Source organism: Oncorhynchus masou, chromosome 13, assembly GCF_036934945.1.
Source record: "Oncorhynchus masou masou isolate Uvic2021 chromosome 13, UVic_Omas_1.1, whole genome shotgun sequence".
Lineage (NCBI taxonomy): Eukaryota > Metazoa > Chordata > Actinopteri > Salmoniformes > Salmonidae > Oncorhynchus > Oncorhynchus masou.
In genome coordinates, this window is record NC_088224.1 from 44,871,573 (window position 1) to 44,885,092 (window position 13,520).

General features: G+C 43.6%; 1 protein-coding gene across 4 annotated transcripts in view; it reads left to right on the forward strand.

The window, feature by feature from the left end:
- Positions 1 to 5,454: 5,454 nt before the first annotated feature.
- LOC135552402 (sodium bicarbonate cotransporter 3-like) overlaps positions 5,455 to 13,520 on the forward strand; it is a 61,340-nt gene continuing 53,274 nt past the window's right edge. For all 4 annotated transcript variants that reach the window (XM_064983990.1, XM_064983989.1, XM_064983987.1 and 1 more), the window contains exon 1: positions 5,455 to 5,650. In XM_064983990.1, the coding sequence (XP_064840062.1) occupies positions 5,615 to 5,650 (36 nt within the window). In that variant the 5' untranslated portion in view covers positions 5,455 to 5,614. The remainder of the gene's footprint in view (positions 5,651 to 13,520) is intronic.

Here is a 13,520-nt window from a genome sequence, read left to right on the forward strand (position 1 = left end):
GAGGGCAACAACCCAGCAGCAGGACCGCTACCTCCGCCTTTCTGCAAGGAGGAGCAGGAGGAGCACTGCCAGAGCCCTGCAAAATGACCTCCAGCAGGCCACAAATGTGCATGTGTCTGATCAAATGGTCAGAAACAGACTCCATGAGGGTGGTATGAGGGCCCGACGTCCACAGGTGGGCGTTGTGCTTACAGCCCAACACCATGCAGGAGGTTTGGCATTTGCCAGAAAACACCAAGATTGGCAAATTCGCCATTAGCGCCCTGTGCTCTTCACAGATGAAAGCAGGTTCACACTGAGCACATGTGACAGATGTGACAGAGTCTGGAGACGCCGTGGAGAACGTTCTGCTGCCTGCAACATCCTCCAGCATGATTGGTTTGGCGGTGGGTCAGTCATGGTGTGGGATGTCATTTCTTTGGGGGGCCGCAGAGCCCTCCATGTGCTCGCCAGAGGTAGCCTGACTGCCATTAGGTACCGAGATGAGATCCTCAGACTCCTTGTGAGACCATATGCTGGTGCGTTTGGCCCTGAGTTCCTCCTAATGCAAGACAATGCTAGACCTCATGTGGCTGGAGTGTGTCAGCAGTTCCTGCAAGAGGAAGGCATTGATGCTATGGACTGGCCCGCCCGTTCCCCAGACCTGAATCCAATTGAGCACATCTGAAACATCATGTCTCGCTCCATCCACCAACGTCACGTTGCACCACAGACTGTCCTGGAGTTGGCGGATGCTTTAGTCCAGGTCTGGGAGGAGATCCCTCAGGAGACCATCCGCCACCTCATCAGTAGCATGCCCAGGCGTTGTAGGGAGGTCATACAGGCACGTGGAGGCCACACACACTAATGTAATGAGCTTCATTTTGACTTGATTTAAGGACATTACATCAAAGTTGGATTAGTCTGTAGTGTGGTTTTCCACTTTAATTTTGAGTGTAGCTCGAAATCCAGACCTCCATAGCTTGATAAATTTGATTTCCATTGATAATTTTTGTGTGATTTTGTTGTCAGCACATTCAACTATGTAAAGAAAAAAGTATTTAATAAGAATATTTCATTCATTCAGATCTTGGATGTGTTATTTTAGTGTTCCCTTTATTTTTTTTGAGCAGTATGTATATATATATATATATATATATATATGTGTGTGTGTGTGTGTGTGTGTGTGTGTGTGTGTGTGTGTGTGTGTGTGTGTGTGTGTGTGTGTGTGTATGTGTCGTCGCCCATAATGTCTTTGTTTGAGAATTGTCTTAGCAAATGCAGAGACAGAGAAAGATATGCTTCTGCCCCTGTGGTTCGGTCTCTGTACTGGATTGAATAGCTTTTGTTGTACAACACGTGGTGAGAATATGATTTTAAATTGTTTTGACAATGGCACCTCTGTAAAGCAACCGTTATTTTGTTTTCACAGCTTGAACTTCGATTTTGGGGAATGCTAACAAGCTAGCCAAGTTGCTAGCTAATGCCAACAAGAAGCTTGTGGCTTTATGTTTCTGTAAAGTATATGATGCTCCTGAGGAGGATGAGCGAATCATGGGTCTTTCCTCCTCAGGAGCCATAGATTGTTCAAATCCTGCATCCTCTCTCCTCATCCTCTCTACTAATTGTGTAAGACAGGGGTGGCACTTTGGTTTAGAAATGGGTGGGATATAACCTAGCGGGGAATCTGGGGGTCCTTAATAAGACTGAACAGGTTGCTAATATATGCATATTATTAGTAGATTTGGATAGAAGACACTCTGAAGTTTCTAAAACTGTTTGAATGATGTGAGTATAACAGAACTAATATAGCAGAGAAAAAATCCAACCAGGAAGTGGGAAATCTGAGGTTTGTCGTTTTTCAACTCATTGCCAATCGAATATACAGTGTCTAGGGGGTCATATTGCACGTCCTAAGGCTTCCACTAGATATCAACCGTCTTTAGAACATTGTTTGAATCTTCTACTGTGAAGGAGGGGGGAATGGTAGCTGAATGAGTCAGAGGTCTGCCAGAGTGGCAGGAGCTGGTCACGCGCGTTCACGTGAGAGTTAGCTTGCATTCCATTGCATTTCTGAAGACAAAGGAATTCCCCGGTTGGAACATTATTGAAGATTTATGTTAAAAACATCATAAATATTGATTCTATACATCGTTTGACATGTTTCTACAGACTGTAAAGGAAATTGTTGACTTTTCGTCTGGACCTAGTGATCACACCTCATGAATTTGGATTTGTGAACTAAATGTGCAAACAACTAGGAGGTATTTGGACATAACTGATGGACTTTATCGAACAAATTAAACATTTATTGTGGAACGGATTCCTGGGAGTGCATTCTGATGAAGATCATCAAAGATAAATTAATATTTATAATGATATTTCTGACTTTGTTGACTCCACACATGGCGGATATCTGCATGGCTCGTTTTGTTGTCTGAGCGCTGTACTCAGATTATTGCATGCTGTGCTTTTTCGGTAAAGCTTTTTTGAAATCTGACACAGCGGTTGCATTAAGGAGAAGTTTATCTAAAGTTCCATGCATAACAGTTGTAACTTTTATTAATGTTTATTATGAGTATTTCAGTAAATTGATGTGGATCTCTGCAAAATCACAGGATGTTTTGGAAAAAAAAACGCACCAATGTAAACTGAGAATTTTGGATATAAATATGAACTTTATCGAACAAAACATACATGTATTGTGTAACATGAAGTCCTAATAGTGTCATCTGATGAAGATCATCAAAGGTTAGTGATTCATTTTATCTCTATTTCTGCTTTTTGTGACTCCTTTCTTTAGCTCTTCTCTATGTTTTTCTGTGACTAGGTGCAGACCTAACATAATCGTTTGGTGTGCTTTCGTCGTAAAGCCTTTTTGAAATCGGACACTGTGGTGGGATTAACAACAAGTAAAATACTTTTATGTTTGAGGAATTAAAATTATGAGATTTCTGTTGTTTTGAATTTGGCGCCCTGCACTTTCACTTGGCTGTTGTCATATCAATCCCGGATCTAAGCCATTTTAAGACCTCCTCTACAGTGCATTCGGAAAGTATTCAGACCCCTTGACTTTTTCTAAAAAAAATTATGTTTCCAGCCTTGTATTAAAAACATTATTCACACACTCAGAATTTATTGCTTCAACTTCAGTAGCCTAACTCCCTATTTGGGCGTGAGAGTTCAAGTGTGTCTAGTATGTGTGATCTCATCGAAATAGAGTAGGCTGCATACATGGGCAGAGAATCACGTGGCAGTTAACTTACATATGAAATGAACGTAAATATGATTCGACTGTAGTTTACTTCAGTGTCTGTAAATAAATATTGACAATGGAAAGAAGTGGAGGGCGCTCAACCAACGTGAGTCGAAGTGCAATCAAAAAATGTCATAATTGAAAAGGCACAACGCTCAGGTTAGGCTACTATAGGTAGCAAGGTTTGCGCCTTTTAATTTTCAATAAGTATTGATTACCCATTTATTTGTCTCTGCCTGCAAATCGTCCTCCTAAAAGGTAGGCTATATCCTATAGGCCTGTGCGAAAACGTAGCAAGTGTTGCTGTCATCATTCTCTCTGCTTCAAGTTCGGTACCCATACCAGTGAGATCAGGTGTGTGTGTGGTCTCAATTAAATAGAGTAGGCTATAGCTTATGCATGGGGCAGTTATCCTTCTAAGGAAATGTACTTCCTAAATAGTTTACAACATTGCCTAGAAATAGCCCAAAATATTGATCACCCATATTTCTCAGTCTGAAAGTCTTCCCACTCATAAAAGGTAGGCTATAAAAATAGCTCAAGAGAAAGTGCAAGTCTCTCCTACTCTCCTACTTTCTTCAAGCTACATATAGCATATTAGCTGATAGCCTAATACAAGAGCCATGTGAGAATCTCTGGTAATTTAAGCTATTTCTCAAGTTATTTTTGCACATTTAATATTGCCTATAGGGTGCAGAATTGATGGGACCATGGCTGGCAAGTGAGCTGTGACACATATGCCTAAAATAACATTGCAGGGCTGCGGTTGGATTCAGGACCAGTTCTTGGGGTAGCAGATCAGTGCTGGCAGAGTGAGGTATGAAAAGCTGTGGGAGCAGGCTAAAGAAATCGGTCTGCGCAGACCTCTACTGTGCACCATGACTCCGCTACTTGAGTGAGGGGGTGGGACTAGGTCTGTGTGGAAAACGGTGCAGAGAGGGATGACTCAAGTAGAGGAGTAAACTATAAAAATGGACATTACACAAGGCGTATCACATTTAACAAACCAAACATTCAATATCCGTTATAGAAGGTAAAGTAAAAATCCAAACCGGTCCGTGCATCAATACCGGTATATAGTCAAATATGGTATATAGCCCAGCCCTACACAGCACAAAAACATAATTAGGGAGCCTGACCTTCAAATCCTGTTTAAAATAAATTAGCAAATTGGCCTTGCCATGCCTTCTTATGAATTGTAGGAATGTACAATCCCCCATGTTTGTTTCAGCGTGTGTGTGTGTGTGTGTGTGTGTGTGTGTGTGTGTGTGTGTGTGTGTGTGTGTGTGTGTGTGTGTGTGTGTGTGTGTGTGTGTGTGTGTGTGTGTCAGCTGTCTTGCTTTGCCTCAGTGTGAGATTCCGAATCTGCCATTAGGTGTCACCCTGCCCCTCAGTTTCCATTGAACTGCATTTAATGTTAGGCAATGATCAGTTGTATGGCTTTGTCCTGTCTCTAGTCATTAATGACTTGTACCTTTCTGTGTTTGAGACTGAAAGATGAAAATGGATTTGATTTAGGTAGTGTAAGTCTATTTGAAATACCAGTTTCCTCATGTTGTAGACCTAGTCTGAGTCCCAAGTGGCACCTGATTCCCTATATAGTGCACTACGTTTGACCAGGATCCACAGGGCCTATGTAGGTATAAGTGTGTCATTTGGGATACACATAGAGTCCTTGATTGACCATTTTCTGTCTTACTATTGCACAAGCATGATGTTACACTGACCACCCCATAAGTCCTATGTTTTACGACCTTATGGAACTGTTTGTGGACGTGGTATTCTGAGCGCATGAGTCATGAGTCTCCATGGAATTAGAAGGTGCTGAAAGATGTGTACATGACCTTGAGACTGTGATAAAGATCACGAATGTAGCAGAATCAATGGAGGCAGAGACACGTAATGAACACATCTCTGTCTATCCTTTTCAATTCTCATCGCCCTCTGGGTAATGTCTGTGAGAAATGTGTGTGCGTGTGGGTGTTTGCCCTGAATGCCACTGTGGGTGTGTGTGTGTGTGGAGGGGGGGGGGTATATGTGTGTGTCCTCTGTGTATGTCCTCTCTGTGTGTATGCCCGCCTGCGTGTGCTTTTGGCTGGGCAAATTAAATATTCATGGTTGCGGGGGATTGGCTGCTGAGAAAGGAGCGGGTTGTCGGAGAGGAGCAGGTCTGTTTTAAGGCAGGCAGTGCCCTGCTCTCTCACTCCGTATAATCACAGACGAGCCGGCAAGAGCAACCCAGTATTCCAGTGTTTCAGTTGGAGTGCAGACACACACAAGTCCACATACACGCTCACAGAAACACTCACACGGGAGATAAGAGAGAAGAAGCCAGCTAACGCCACAGCTGCCTCGGCTGCCACTGATGTTTTAGCCCAGATGGCGGGGAACTGTGAAGGGGAGCATGTGCTGACGGTAGGTCTGCTCTGCTCTGATAACATGAGTGTGTTTTTTTGTTTTGTTGTGTGTGTGTGTGTGTGTCTTCTCCATCTTTGACATTGTCTTGCTGTACCGTAGAATAGTGGTCGTGGTATCTCAAAGGGGAAGAGAGAGGGCAATAATGTGGTAAAGGGGAGAGTCCCTGCATGTCTCTCAGAAAGGAAATGGTCATTCCCGCCCTTCACTAGCCAGAATGGGAGAAAATGAGACAGGAACAAGATATGGCTGCATTAAAAAGAGACCAGGATAGAGAAAGAGAAGGGAGGGAGAAGGAGGAGCGTGAGAGAGGAGCAGAGGAGGAAAATGTGGAAGTGGACTAGAATCAAAACAAAATAGAGCATGCTCCTTTGATAAAAATTGATAGATTATGAATAGGATGTTTGTTTATCCATTGAATGGAAGTTGATGTCAGTCACACTGAGGGAAATAATAAATGATAGGGTATTGAAATAGCCTAGATAAGAGGAGAATGACAGGGAAGGGAGAATATGTAGACACCTGTGGTTACTAGGTTGTACATACAAGGAGAGGAAAATGTGTTTTTAGAGAGGAGTGGAAATGGTTTCCATTACTGTGTGGCCTATGCTTTAGCCTATTTTCCGGGGGCGGGGGCATGCTATTTTCTGCTGCCTCTGGTATTGCATTTGGCCTGTGTGTGACAGTGGAGATACAACTCAGGGGACTGGCGTGTCTATAGAGCTATGCAACTCCTCACTTATGTCACCTCCCTTGCCTGGAACGAGGCCCAGTAACGACATCCTGGAATAGAGGTAACCTGGCTGGGTCTGAAATCAGTCCTACAATAAACCAGAGTCACCCACACCGATAACATTCACAGTGACAAGAACCAGGGTCGAATGCACAGTGAATTTAATTGAAAATGGAAGTCCCAATTTTAACAGATAGGCTTTACAGTAACTGACCTTTCACACACACACACACACACACACACACACACACACACACACACACACACACACACACACACACACACACACACACACACACACACACACACACACACAGAGTTGTGATGGTCATGGAATTTTGGATTACGGTAATTGGACAGCCAAATGAATTTTTGGGGGACTCACATTTTCTCATCTCCTTAGCTCATAACTGCATTTGCTGCCATGTGCTGCCATAGAAATAGAATGAATAGTCCCCATTCAAGTCAATAATGACATAATGGGTGGACTGGCGGCCATTTCGGTTGTACCCATAGAAGCAAAGCAGGAAGTGTGAGCAGGAAGTGTACCCATCGATATTTTCTGTGATTTGTTGATTAAACTCAATTGACATTACAAAAAATACATTCCATTGCATGAGCCACATCAGTTAATATCATTTGAATTAACATTCTACATTACCATGGAAAGGGAAAGGTGAATACCTAGTCGATTGTACTGAATGCATTCAACTGAAATGTGTCTTACAAAAGTATTGGGCAATACTTTACCTGACACCCAGCATCATAACACGTTATGACACAGTCATAACCATGTCAAAATATATCATAACAGCTGACATAACTTGCCGTAGCACATATATTTAGAACTGTTGTGACATACACTACATGACCAAAAGTATGTGGACACCTGCTCATCGAACATCTCATTTCAATATCATGGTTGTGGAGGCTGTCTTTTTAGACTTCAGTGCAGCTTTTGACATTATTGATCATAGTCTACTGCTGGAAAAACATATGTGTTATGTTTTTACACCCCCTGCTATCAAATCAAATCAAATCGAATTTTATTTGTCACATACACATGGTTAGCAGATGTTAATGCAAGTGTAGCGAAATGCTTGTGCTTCCAGTTCCAACAATGCAGTAATAACCAACAAGTAATCTAACTAACAATTCCAAAACTAATATCTTACACTGTGTATAAGGGGATAAAGAATATGTACATAAAGATATGAATGAGTGATGGTGCAGAGCAGCATAGGCAAGATACAGTAGATGGTATTGAGTACAGTATATACATATGAGATGAGTATGTAAACAAAGTGGCATAGTTAAAGTGGCTAGTGATACATGTATTACATAAGGATGCAGTAGATGATAGAGTACAGTATATACGTATACATATGAGATGAATAATGTAGGGTATGTAAACATTATATTAGGTAGCATTGTTTAAAGTGGCTAGTGATATATTTTACATCCTTTCCTATCAATTCCCATTATTGAAGTGGCTGGAGTTGAGTCAGTGTGTTGGCAGCAGCCAGTCAATGTTAGTGGTGGCTGTTTAACAGTCTGATGGCCTTGAGATAGAAGCTGTTTTTCAGTCTCTCGGTCCCAGCTTTGATGTACCTGTACTGACCTCGCCTTCTGGATGATAGCGGGGTGAACAGGCAGTGGCTCGGGTGGGTGCTGTCCTTAATGATCTTTATGGCCTTCCTGTAACATCGGGTGGTGTAGGTGTCCTGGAGGGCAGGTAGTTTGCCCCCGGTGATACCTTGTGCAGACCTCACTACCCTCTGGAGAGCCTTACGGTTGAGGGCGGAGCAGTTGCCTACCAGGCGGTGATACAGCCCGCCAGGATGCTCTCGATTGTGCATCTGTAGAAGTTTGTGTGTGTTTTTGGTGACAAGCCGAATTTCTTCAGCCTCCTGAGGTTGAAGAGGCGTTGCTGCGCCTTCTTCACGATGCTGTCTGTGTGAGTGGACCAATTTAGTTTGTCTGTGATGTGTATGCCGAGGAACTTAAAACTTACTACCCTCTCCACTACTGTTTCATCGATGTGGATTGGGGGGTGTTCCCTCTGCTGATTCCTGAAGTCCACAATCATCTCCTTAGTTTTGTTGACGTTGAGTGTGAGGTTATTGTCCTGACACCACACTCCGAGGGCCCTCACCTCCTCCCTGTAGGCCGTCTCGTCATTGTTGGTAATCAAGCCTACCACTGTTGTGTCGTCCGCAAACTTGATGATTGAGTTGGAGGCGTGCGTTGCCGCGCAGTCGTGGGTGAACAGGGAGTACAGGAGAGGGCTCAGAACGCACCCTTGTGGGGCCCCAGTGTTGAGGATCAGCGGGGTGGAGATGCTGTTGCCTACCCTCACCACCTGGGGACGGCCCGTCAGGAAGTCCAGTACCCAGTTGCACAGGGCGGGGTCGAGACCCAGGGTCTCGAGCTTGATGACGAGCTTGGAGGGTACTATGGTGTTAAATGCCGAGCTGTAGTCGATGAACAGCATTCTCACATAGGTATTCCTCTTGTCCAGATGGGTTAGGGCAGTGTGCAGTGTGGTTGAGATTGCGTCGTCTGTGGACCTATTTGGGCGGTAAGCAAATTGGAGTGGGTCTAGGGTGTCAGGTAGGGTGGAGGTGATATGGTCCTTGACTAGTCTCTCAAAGCACTTTATGATGACGGAAGTGAGTGCTACGGGGCGGTAGTCGTTTAGCTCAGTTACCTTAGCTTTCTTGGGAACAGGAACAATGGTGGCCCTCTTGAAGCATGTGGGAACAGCAGACTGGTATAGGGATTGATTGAATATGTCCGTAAACACACCAGCCAGCTGGTCTGCGTATGCTCTGAGGGCGCGGCTGGGGATGCCGTCTGGGCCTGCAGCCTTGCGAGGGTTAACACGTTTAAATGTTTTACTCACCTCGGCTGCAGTGAAGGAGAGACCGCATGTTTCCGTTGCAGGCCGTGTCAGTGGCACTGTATTGTCCTCAAAGCGGGCAAAAAAGTTATTTAGTCTGCCTGGGAGCAAGACATCCTGGTCCATGACTGGGCTGGATTTGTTCTTGTAGTCCGTGATTGACTGTAGACCCTGCCACATACCTCTTGTGTCTGAGCCGTTGAATTGAGATTCTACTTTGTCTCTATACTGACGCTTAGCTTGTTTGATAGCCTTACGGAGGGAATAGCTGCACTGTTTGTATTCGGTCATGTTTCCAGTCACCTTGCTCTGATTAAAAGCAGTGGTTCGCGCTTTCAGTTTCACGCGAATGCTGCCATCAATCCACGGTTTCTGGTTAGGGAATGTTTTAATCGTTGCTATGGGAACGACATCTTCAACGCACGTTCTAATGAACTCGCACACCGAATCAGCGTATTCGTCAATGTTGTTGCCTGACGCAATCCGAAACATGTCCCAGTCCACGTGATGGAAGCAGTCTTGGAGTGTGGAATCAGCTTGGTCGGACCAGCGTTGGACAGACCTCAGCGTGGGAGCTTCTTGTTTTAGTTTTTGTCTGTAGGCAGGGATCAGCAAAATGGAGTCGTGGTCAGCTTTTCCGAAAGGGGGGTGGGGCAGGGCCTTATATGCGTCGCGGAAGTTAGAATAACAGTGATCCAAGGTTTTGCCAGCCCTGGTGGTGCAATCGATATGCTGATACATTTTAGGGAGTCTTGTTTTCAGATTAGCCTTGTTAAAATCCCCAGCAACAATGAATGCAGCCTCAGGATGTGTGGATTCCAGTTTGCAAAGAGTCAAATAAAGTTCATTCAGAGCCATCGATGTGTCTGCTTGGGGGGGAATATATACGGCTGTGATTATAATCGAAGAGAATTCTCTTGGTAGATTATGCGGTCTACATTTGATTGTGAGGAATTCTAAATCAGGTGAACAGAAGGATTTGAGTTCCTGTATGTTTCTGTGATCACACCACGTCTCGTTAGCCATAAGGCATACGCCCCCACCACTCTTCTTACCAGAAAGGTGTTTGTTTCTGTCGGCGCGATGTGTGGAAAAACCCGCTGGCTGCACCGCATCCGAGAGCGTCTCTCCAGTGAGCCGTGTTTCCGTGAAGCAAAGAACGTTACAGTCTCTGATGTCCCTCTGGAATGCTACCCTTGCTCGGATTTCATCAACCTTGTTGTCAAGAGACTGGACATTGGCGAGAAGAATGCTAGGAAGTGGGGCACGATGTGCCCGTCTCCGTAGTCTGACCAGAAGACCGCCTCGTTTCCCTCTTTTACGAAGTCGTTTTTTTCGGTCGCCGGCTGGGATCCATTCCGTTGTCCTGGTTGAAAGGCAGAACACAGGATCCGCTTTGCGAAAGTCATATTCTTGGTCGTACTGATGGTGAGTTGACGCTGATCTTATATTCAGTAGTTCTTCTCGACTGTATGTAATGAAACCTAAGATGACCTGGGGTACTAATGTAAGAAATAACACGTAAAAAAACAAAAAACTGCATAGTTTCCTAGGAACACGAAGCGAGGCGGCCATCTCTGTCGGCGCCGGAAGTAACCATGTGTCCCCATAGAAACACACTGACTGCTATAATGTGGTTAAAGAGTTTCTTGTCTAACAGAACACAGAGAACACAGAGGGCAGCTTATCAAATATAATCCAGTTAGAATCAGGAATAATTTTCAAATAAATTCATTAAAAATCCTACAATGTGATTTTCTGGATTTTTTTTCTCATTTTGTCTGTCATAGTTGAAGTGTACCTATGATGAAAACTACAGGCCTCTCTCATCTTTTTAAGTGGGAGAACTTGCACTATTGGTGGCTGACTAAATACTTTTTTGCCCCACTGTAAAGCACCCACAATCATCGCGGGATGAACGAGTGACGAAATTCCGGCCAAGGGTGGTCCATTTAAAAATCATTCCTTCCTCCCTCGCCCCTTTCCCTGCAAGTGTATACTCGTCAGGCGTCATGATACGTCATCAGAAGTGTCCACTTAATTTAAGGGCTGAGGAGATAGGGTGTCTTTTAAGTGTTTGGACCGCATCCTTTGGCTACATTGAATGTTTTTTCTTAGCCACTTCAAACAGATTACATATTCTTGCATTGAGTATTCCTCTTTGATTTAGAAGAAACTGTTGCACAGATGTAGATCTACACCATCACTGGTTTTATCAGGCTGTATAGCTTGTTACGTTTGCTCTGACTCAGCACATGTATTAGCTAGTTAGCGATTGTTTTTTATTTAATACATTTTAGAATATGACTAAGGTTATAAAATGTGGAAAACGTAAAGGGCTCTGAATATTTTCCGAAGACACTGTATATAGTATATATTGCGATATTTTATGGCTGGTTATGACACCTACATAAGAGTGGCAAAACATTCCATTACACCAGTGGTTCCCAAGCTTGATAATGTACCACCAAGTATATTTTGTTCTGCCTGGAGTACCCCTGAAGTACCCCCTCATGTGAATTTTACCAGTAGGCCTATGGTCTCATGAGTCTTTTCAAGTACCCCCTGTGGATGGGCCAATTAACCCTTGTTGGGAACCACTGCATTACAAAATAGCCTACATGTCAACAGGCTATGGTTATATCACTTTTTTTTAAAATTCACCATATTAAATTCTCATTGAAATTGCACACACATTGATGTTAAGCATGCAGCTACCCCAATGCTCTGTTGCAGATTTAGGAGCAGATTTTAGGAGCAGGCCAAGACACCCTCTTTTTGACTGATGACTGATATAAGGGCATGTATGTGATAGGCCTATCTGGCTTGTATGATTATGATGGTCATACACTTTATGACACTGTCAAGAAGCATTATTGTCTTAGTCCAATTACAGTGACACGGGATGGTCATAATGCTTCAGGACCATGTCATAAAGTTATTTAAAATATGATAATAAAAAAAACATGACTGTAAAAACAACAAAAAAGGATTTAAGAAACCAACTTTAAAACTAAAGCAAACTTCTTGGCAGGGAAAAACGAATTTGAATAAATTTGGGTTTTGACACTCTTGTAGGTGTCATAACTAGCCATAAAATAATGCAATATATGTCACAAAAGTGTAAATATTTGGTTCATGACAGTGTTATGACAGGTTATGTCAGGTGTTATAACATATTATGGCACGGTTATGACGTGTCATAATGTGTTATGACACTGGGTGTCAAGTAAAGTGTTACCAAGTATTGTGTCACAATACCAGAGGGCCAATGTGAGTGTACCTATGACTTTACCAGTCAAATTGCCAGGGTTAAAGGTTCCAAGCCAGGTCTATTCATTCTATTTACCAGTCAAATTGCCAGGGTTAAAGGTTCCAAGCCAGGTCTATTCATTCTATTTACCAGTCAAATTGCCAGGGTTAAAGGTTCCAAGCCAGATCTATTCATTCTATTTACCAGTCAAATTGCCAGGGTTAAAGGTTCCAAGCCAGGTCTATTCATTCTATTTACCAGTCAAATTGCCAGGGTTAGAGGTTCCAAGCCAGGTCTATTCATTCTATTTACCAGTCAAATTGCCAGGGTTAGAGGTTCCAAGCCAGGTCTATTCATTCTATTTACCAGTCAAATTGCCAGGGTTAGAGGTTCCAAGCCAGGTCTATTCATTCTATTTCAGTGTGTGCTGCTGCTGCATTGTGGGGGGCATTGCCTAGGCAACCAAAGTGTCCTTTGCTAGTTTCTTGTTTCAGCAAGGAGCAACAAAGCATCATCACGTTGTTAAGAGCATGTTACCGTAGAACCCGACTCAACTGCACAGATGCCCCCCGGCCCGTCTTTAGTTGTCATGGCAGTCTTCATCCGTAACCGTCAGTTACACGGTTATACTGTAATACGCGCTGCTGTTGACATTGACAGCTTTAGATCCCATGCTTCTTGTGTGTCATTGCCTTGAGAACATACGCATCATAGAGTATTCGAATGTTAAGTCATGCTGTTTTTAGACTGCAGGACGTCCCGAGTCCCCCCAAAATTATATTTGTCTACAGTTCTCTACGGGGATCCAGTCTTTTGGGTTCAATAGATAGGTCTATCACCTTTTATGCTTGGCTGGTGAACTCTGTGATGTCTGTGAGAGGTTTTGCACGATATTATGTAAACTATGGTGTGATCTTGGAAGGTGTCAGATGCAGAGGGTGCTGGGTGCGCTTAGGGCATATGGGCTAGCTATGGGGTAGAG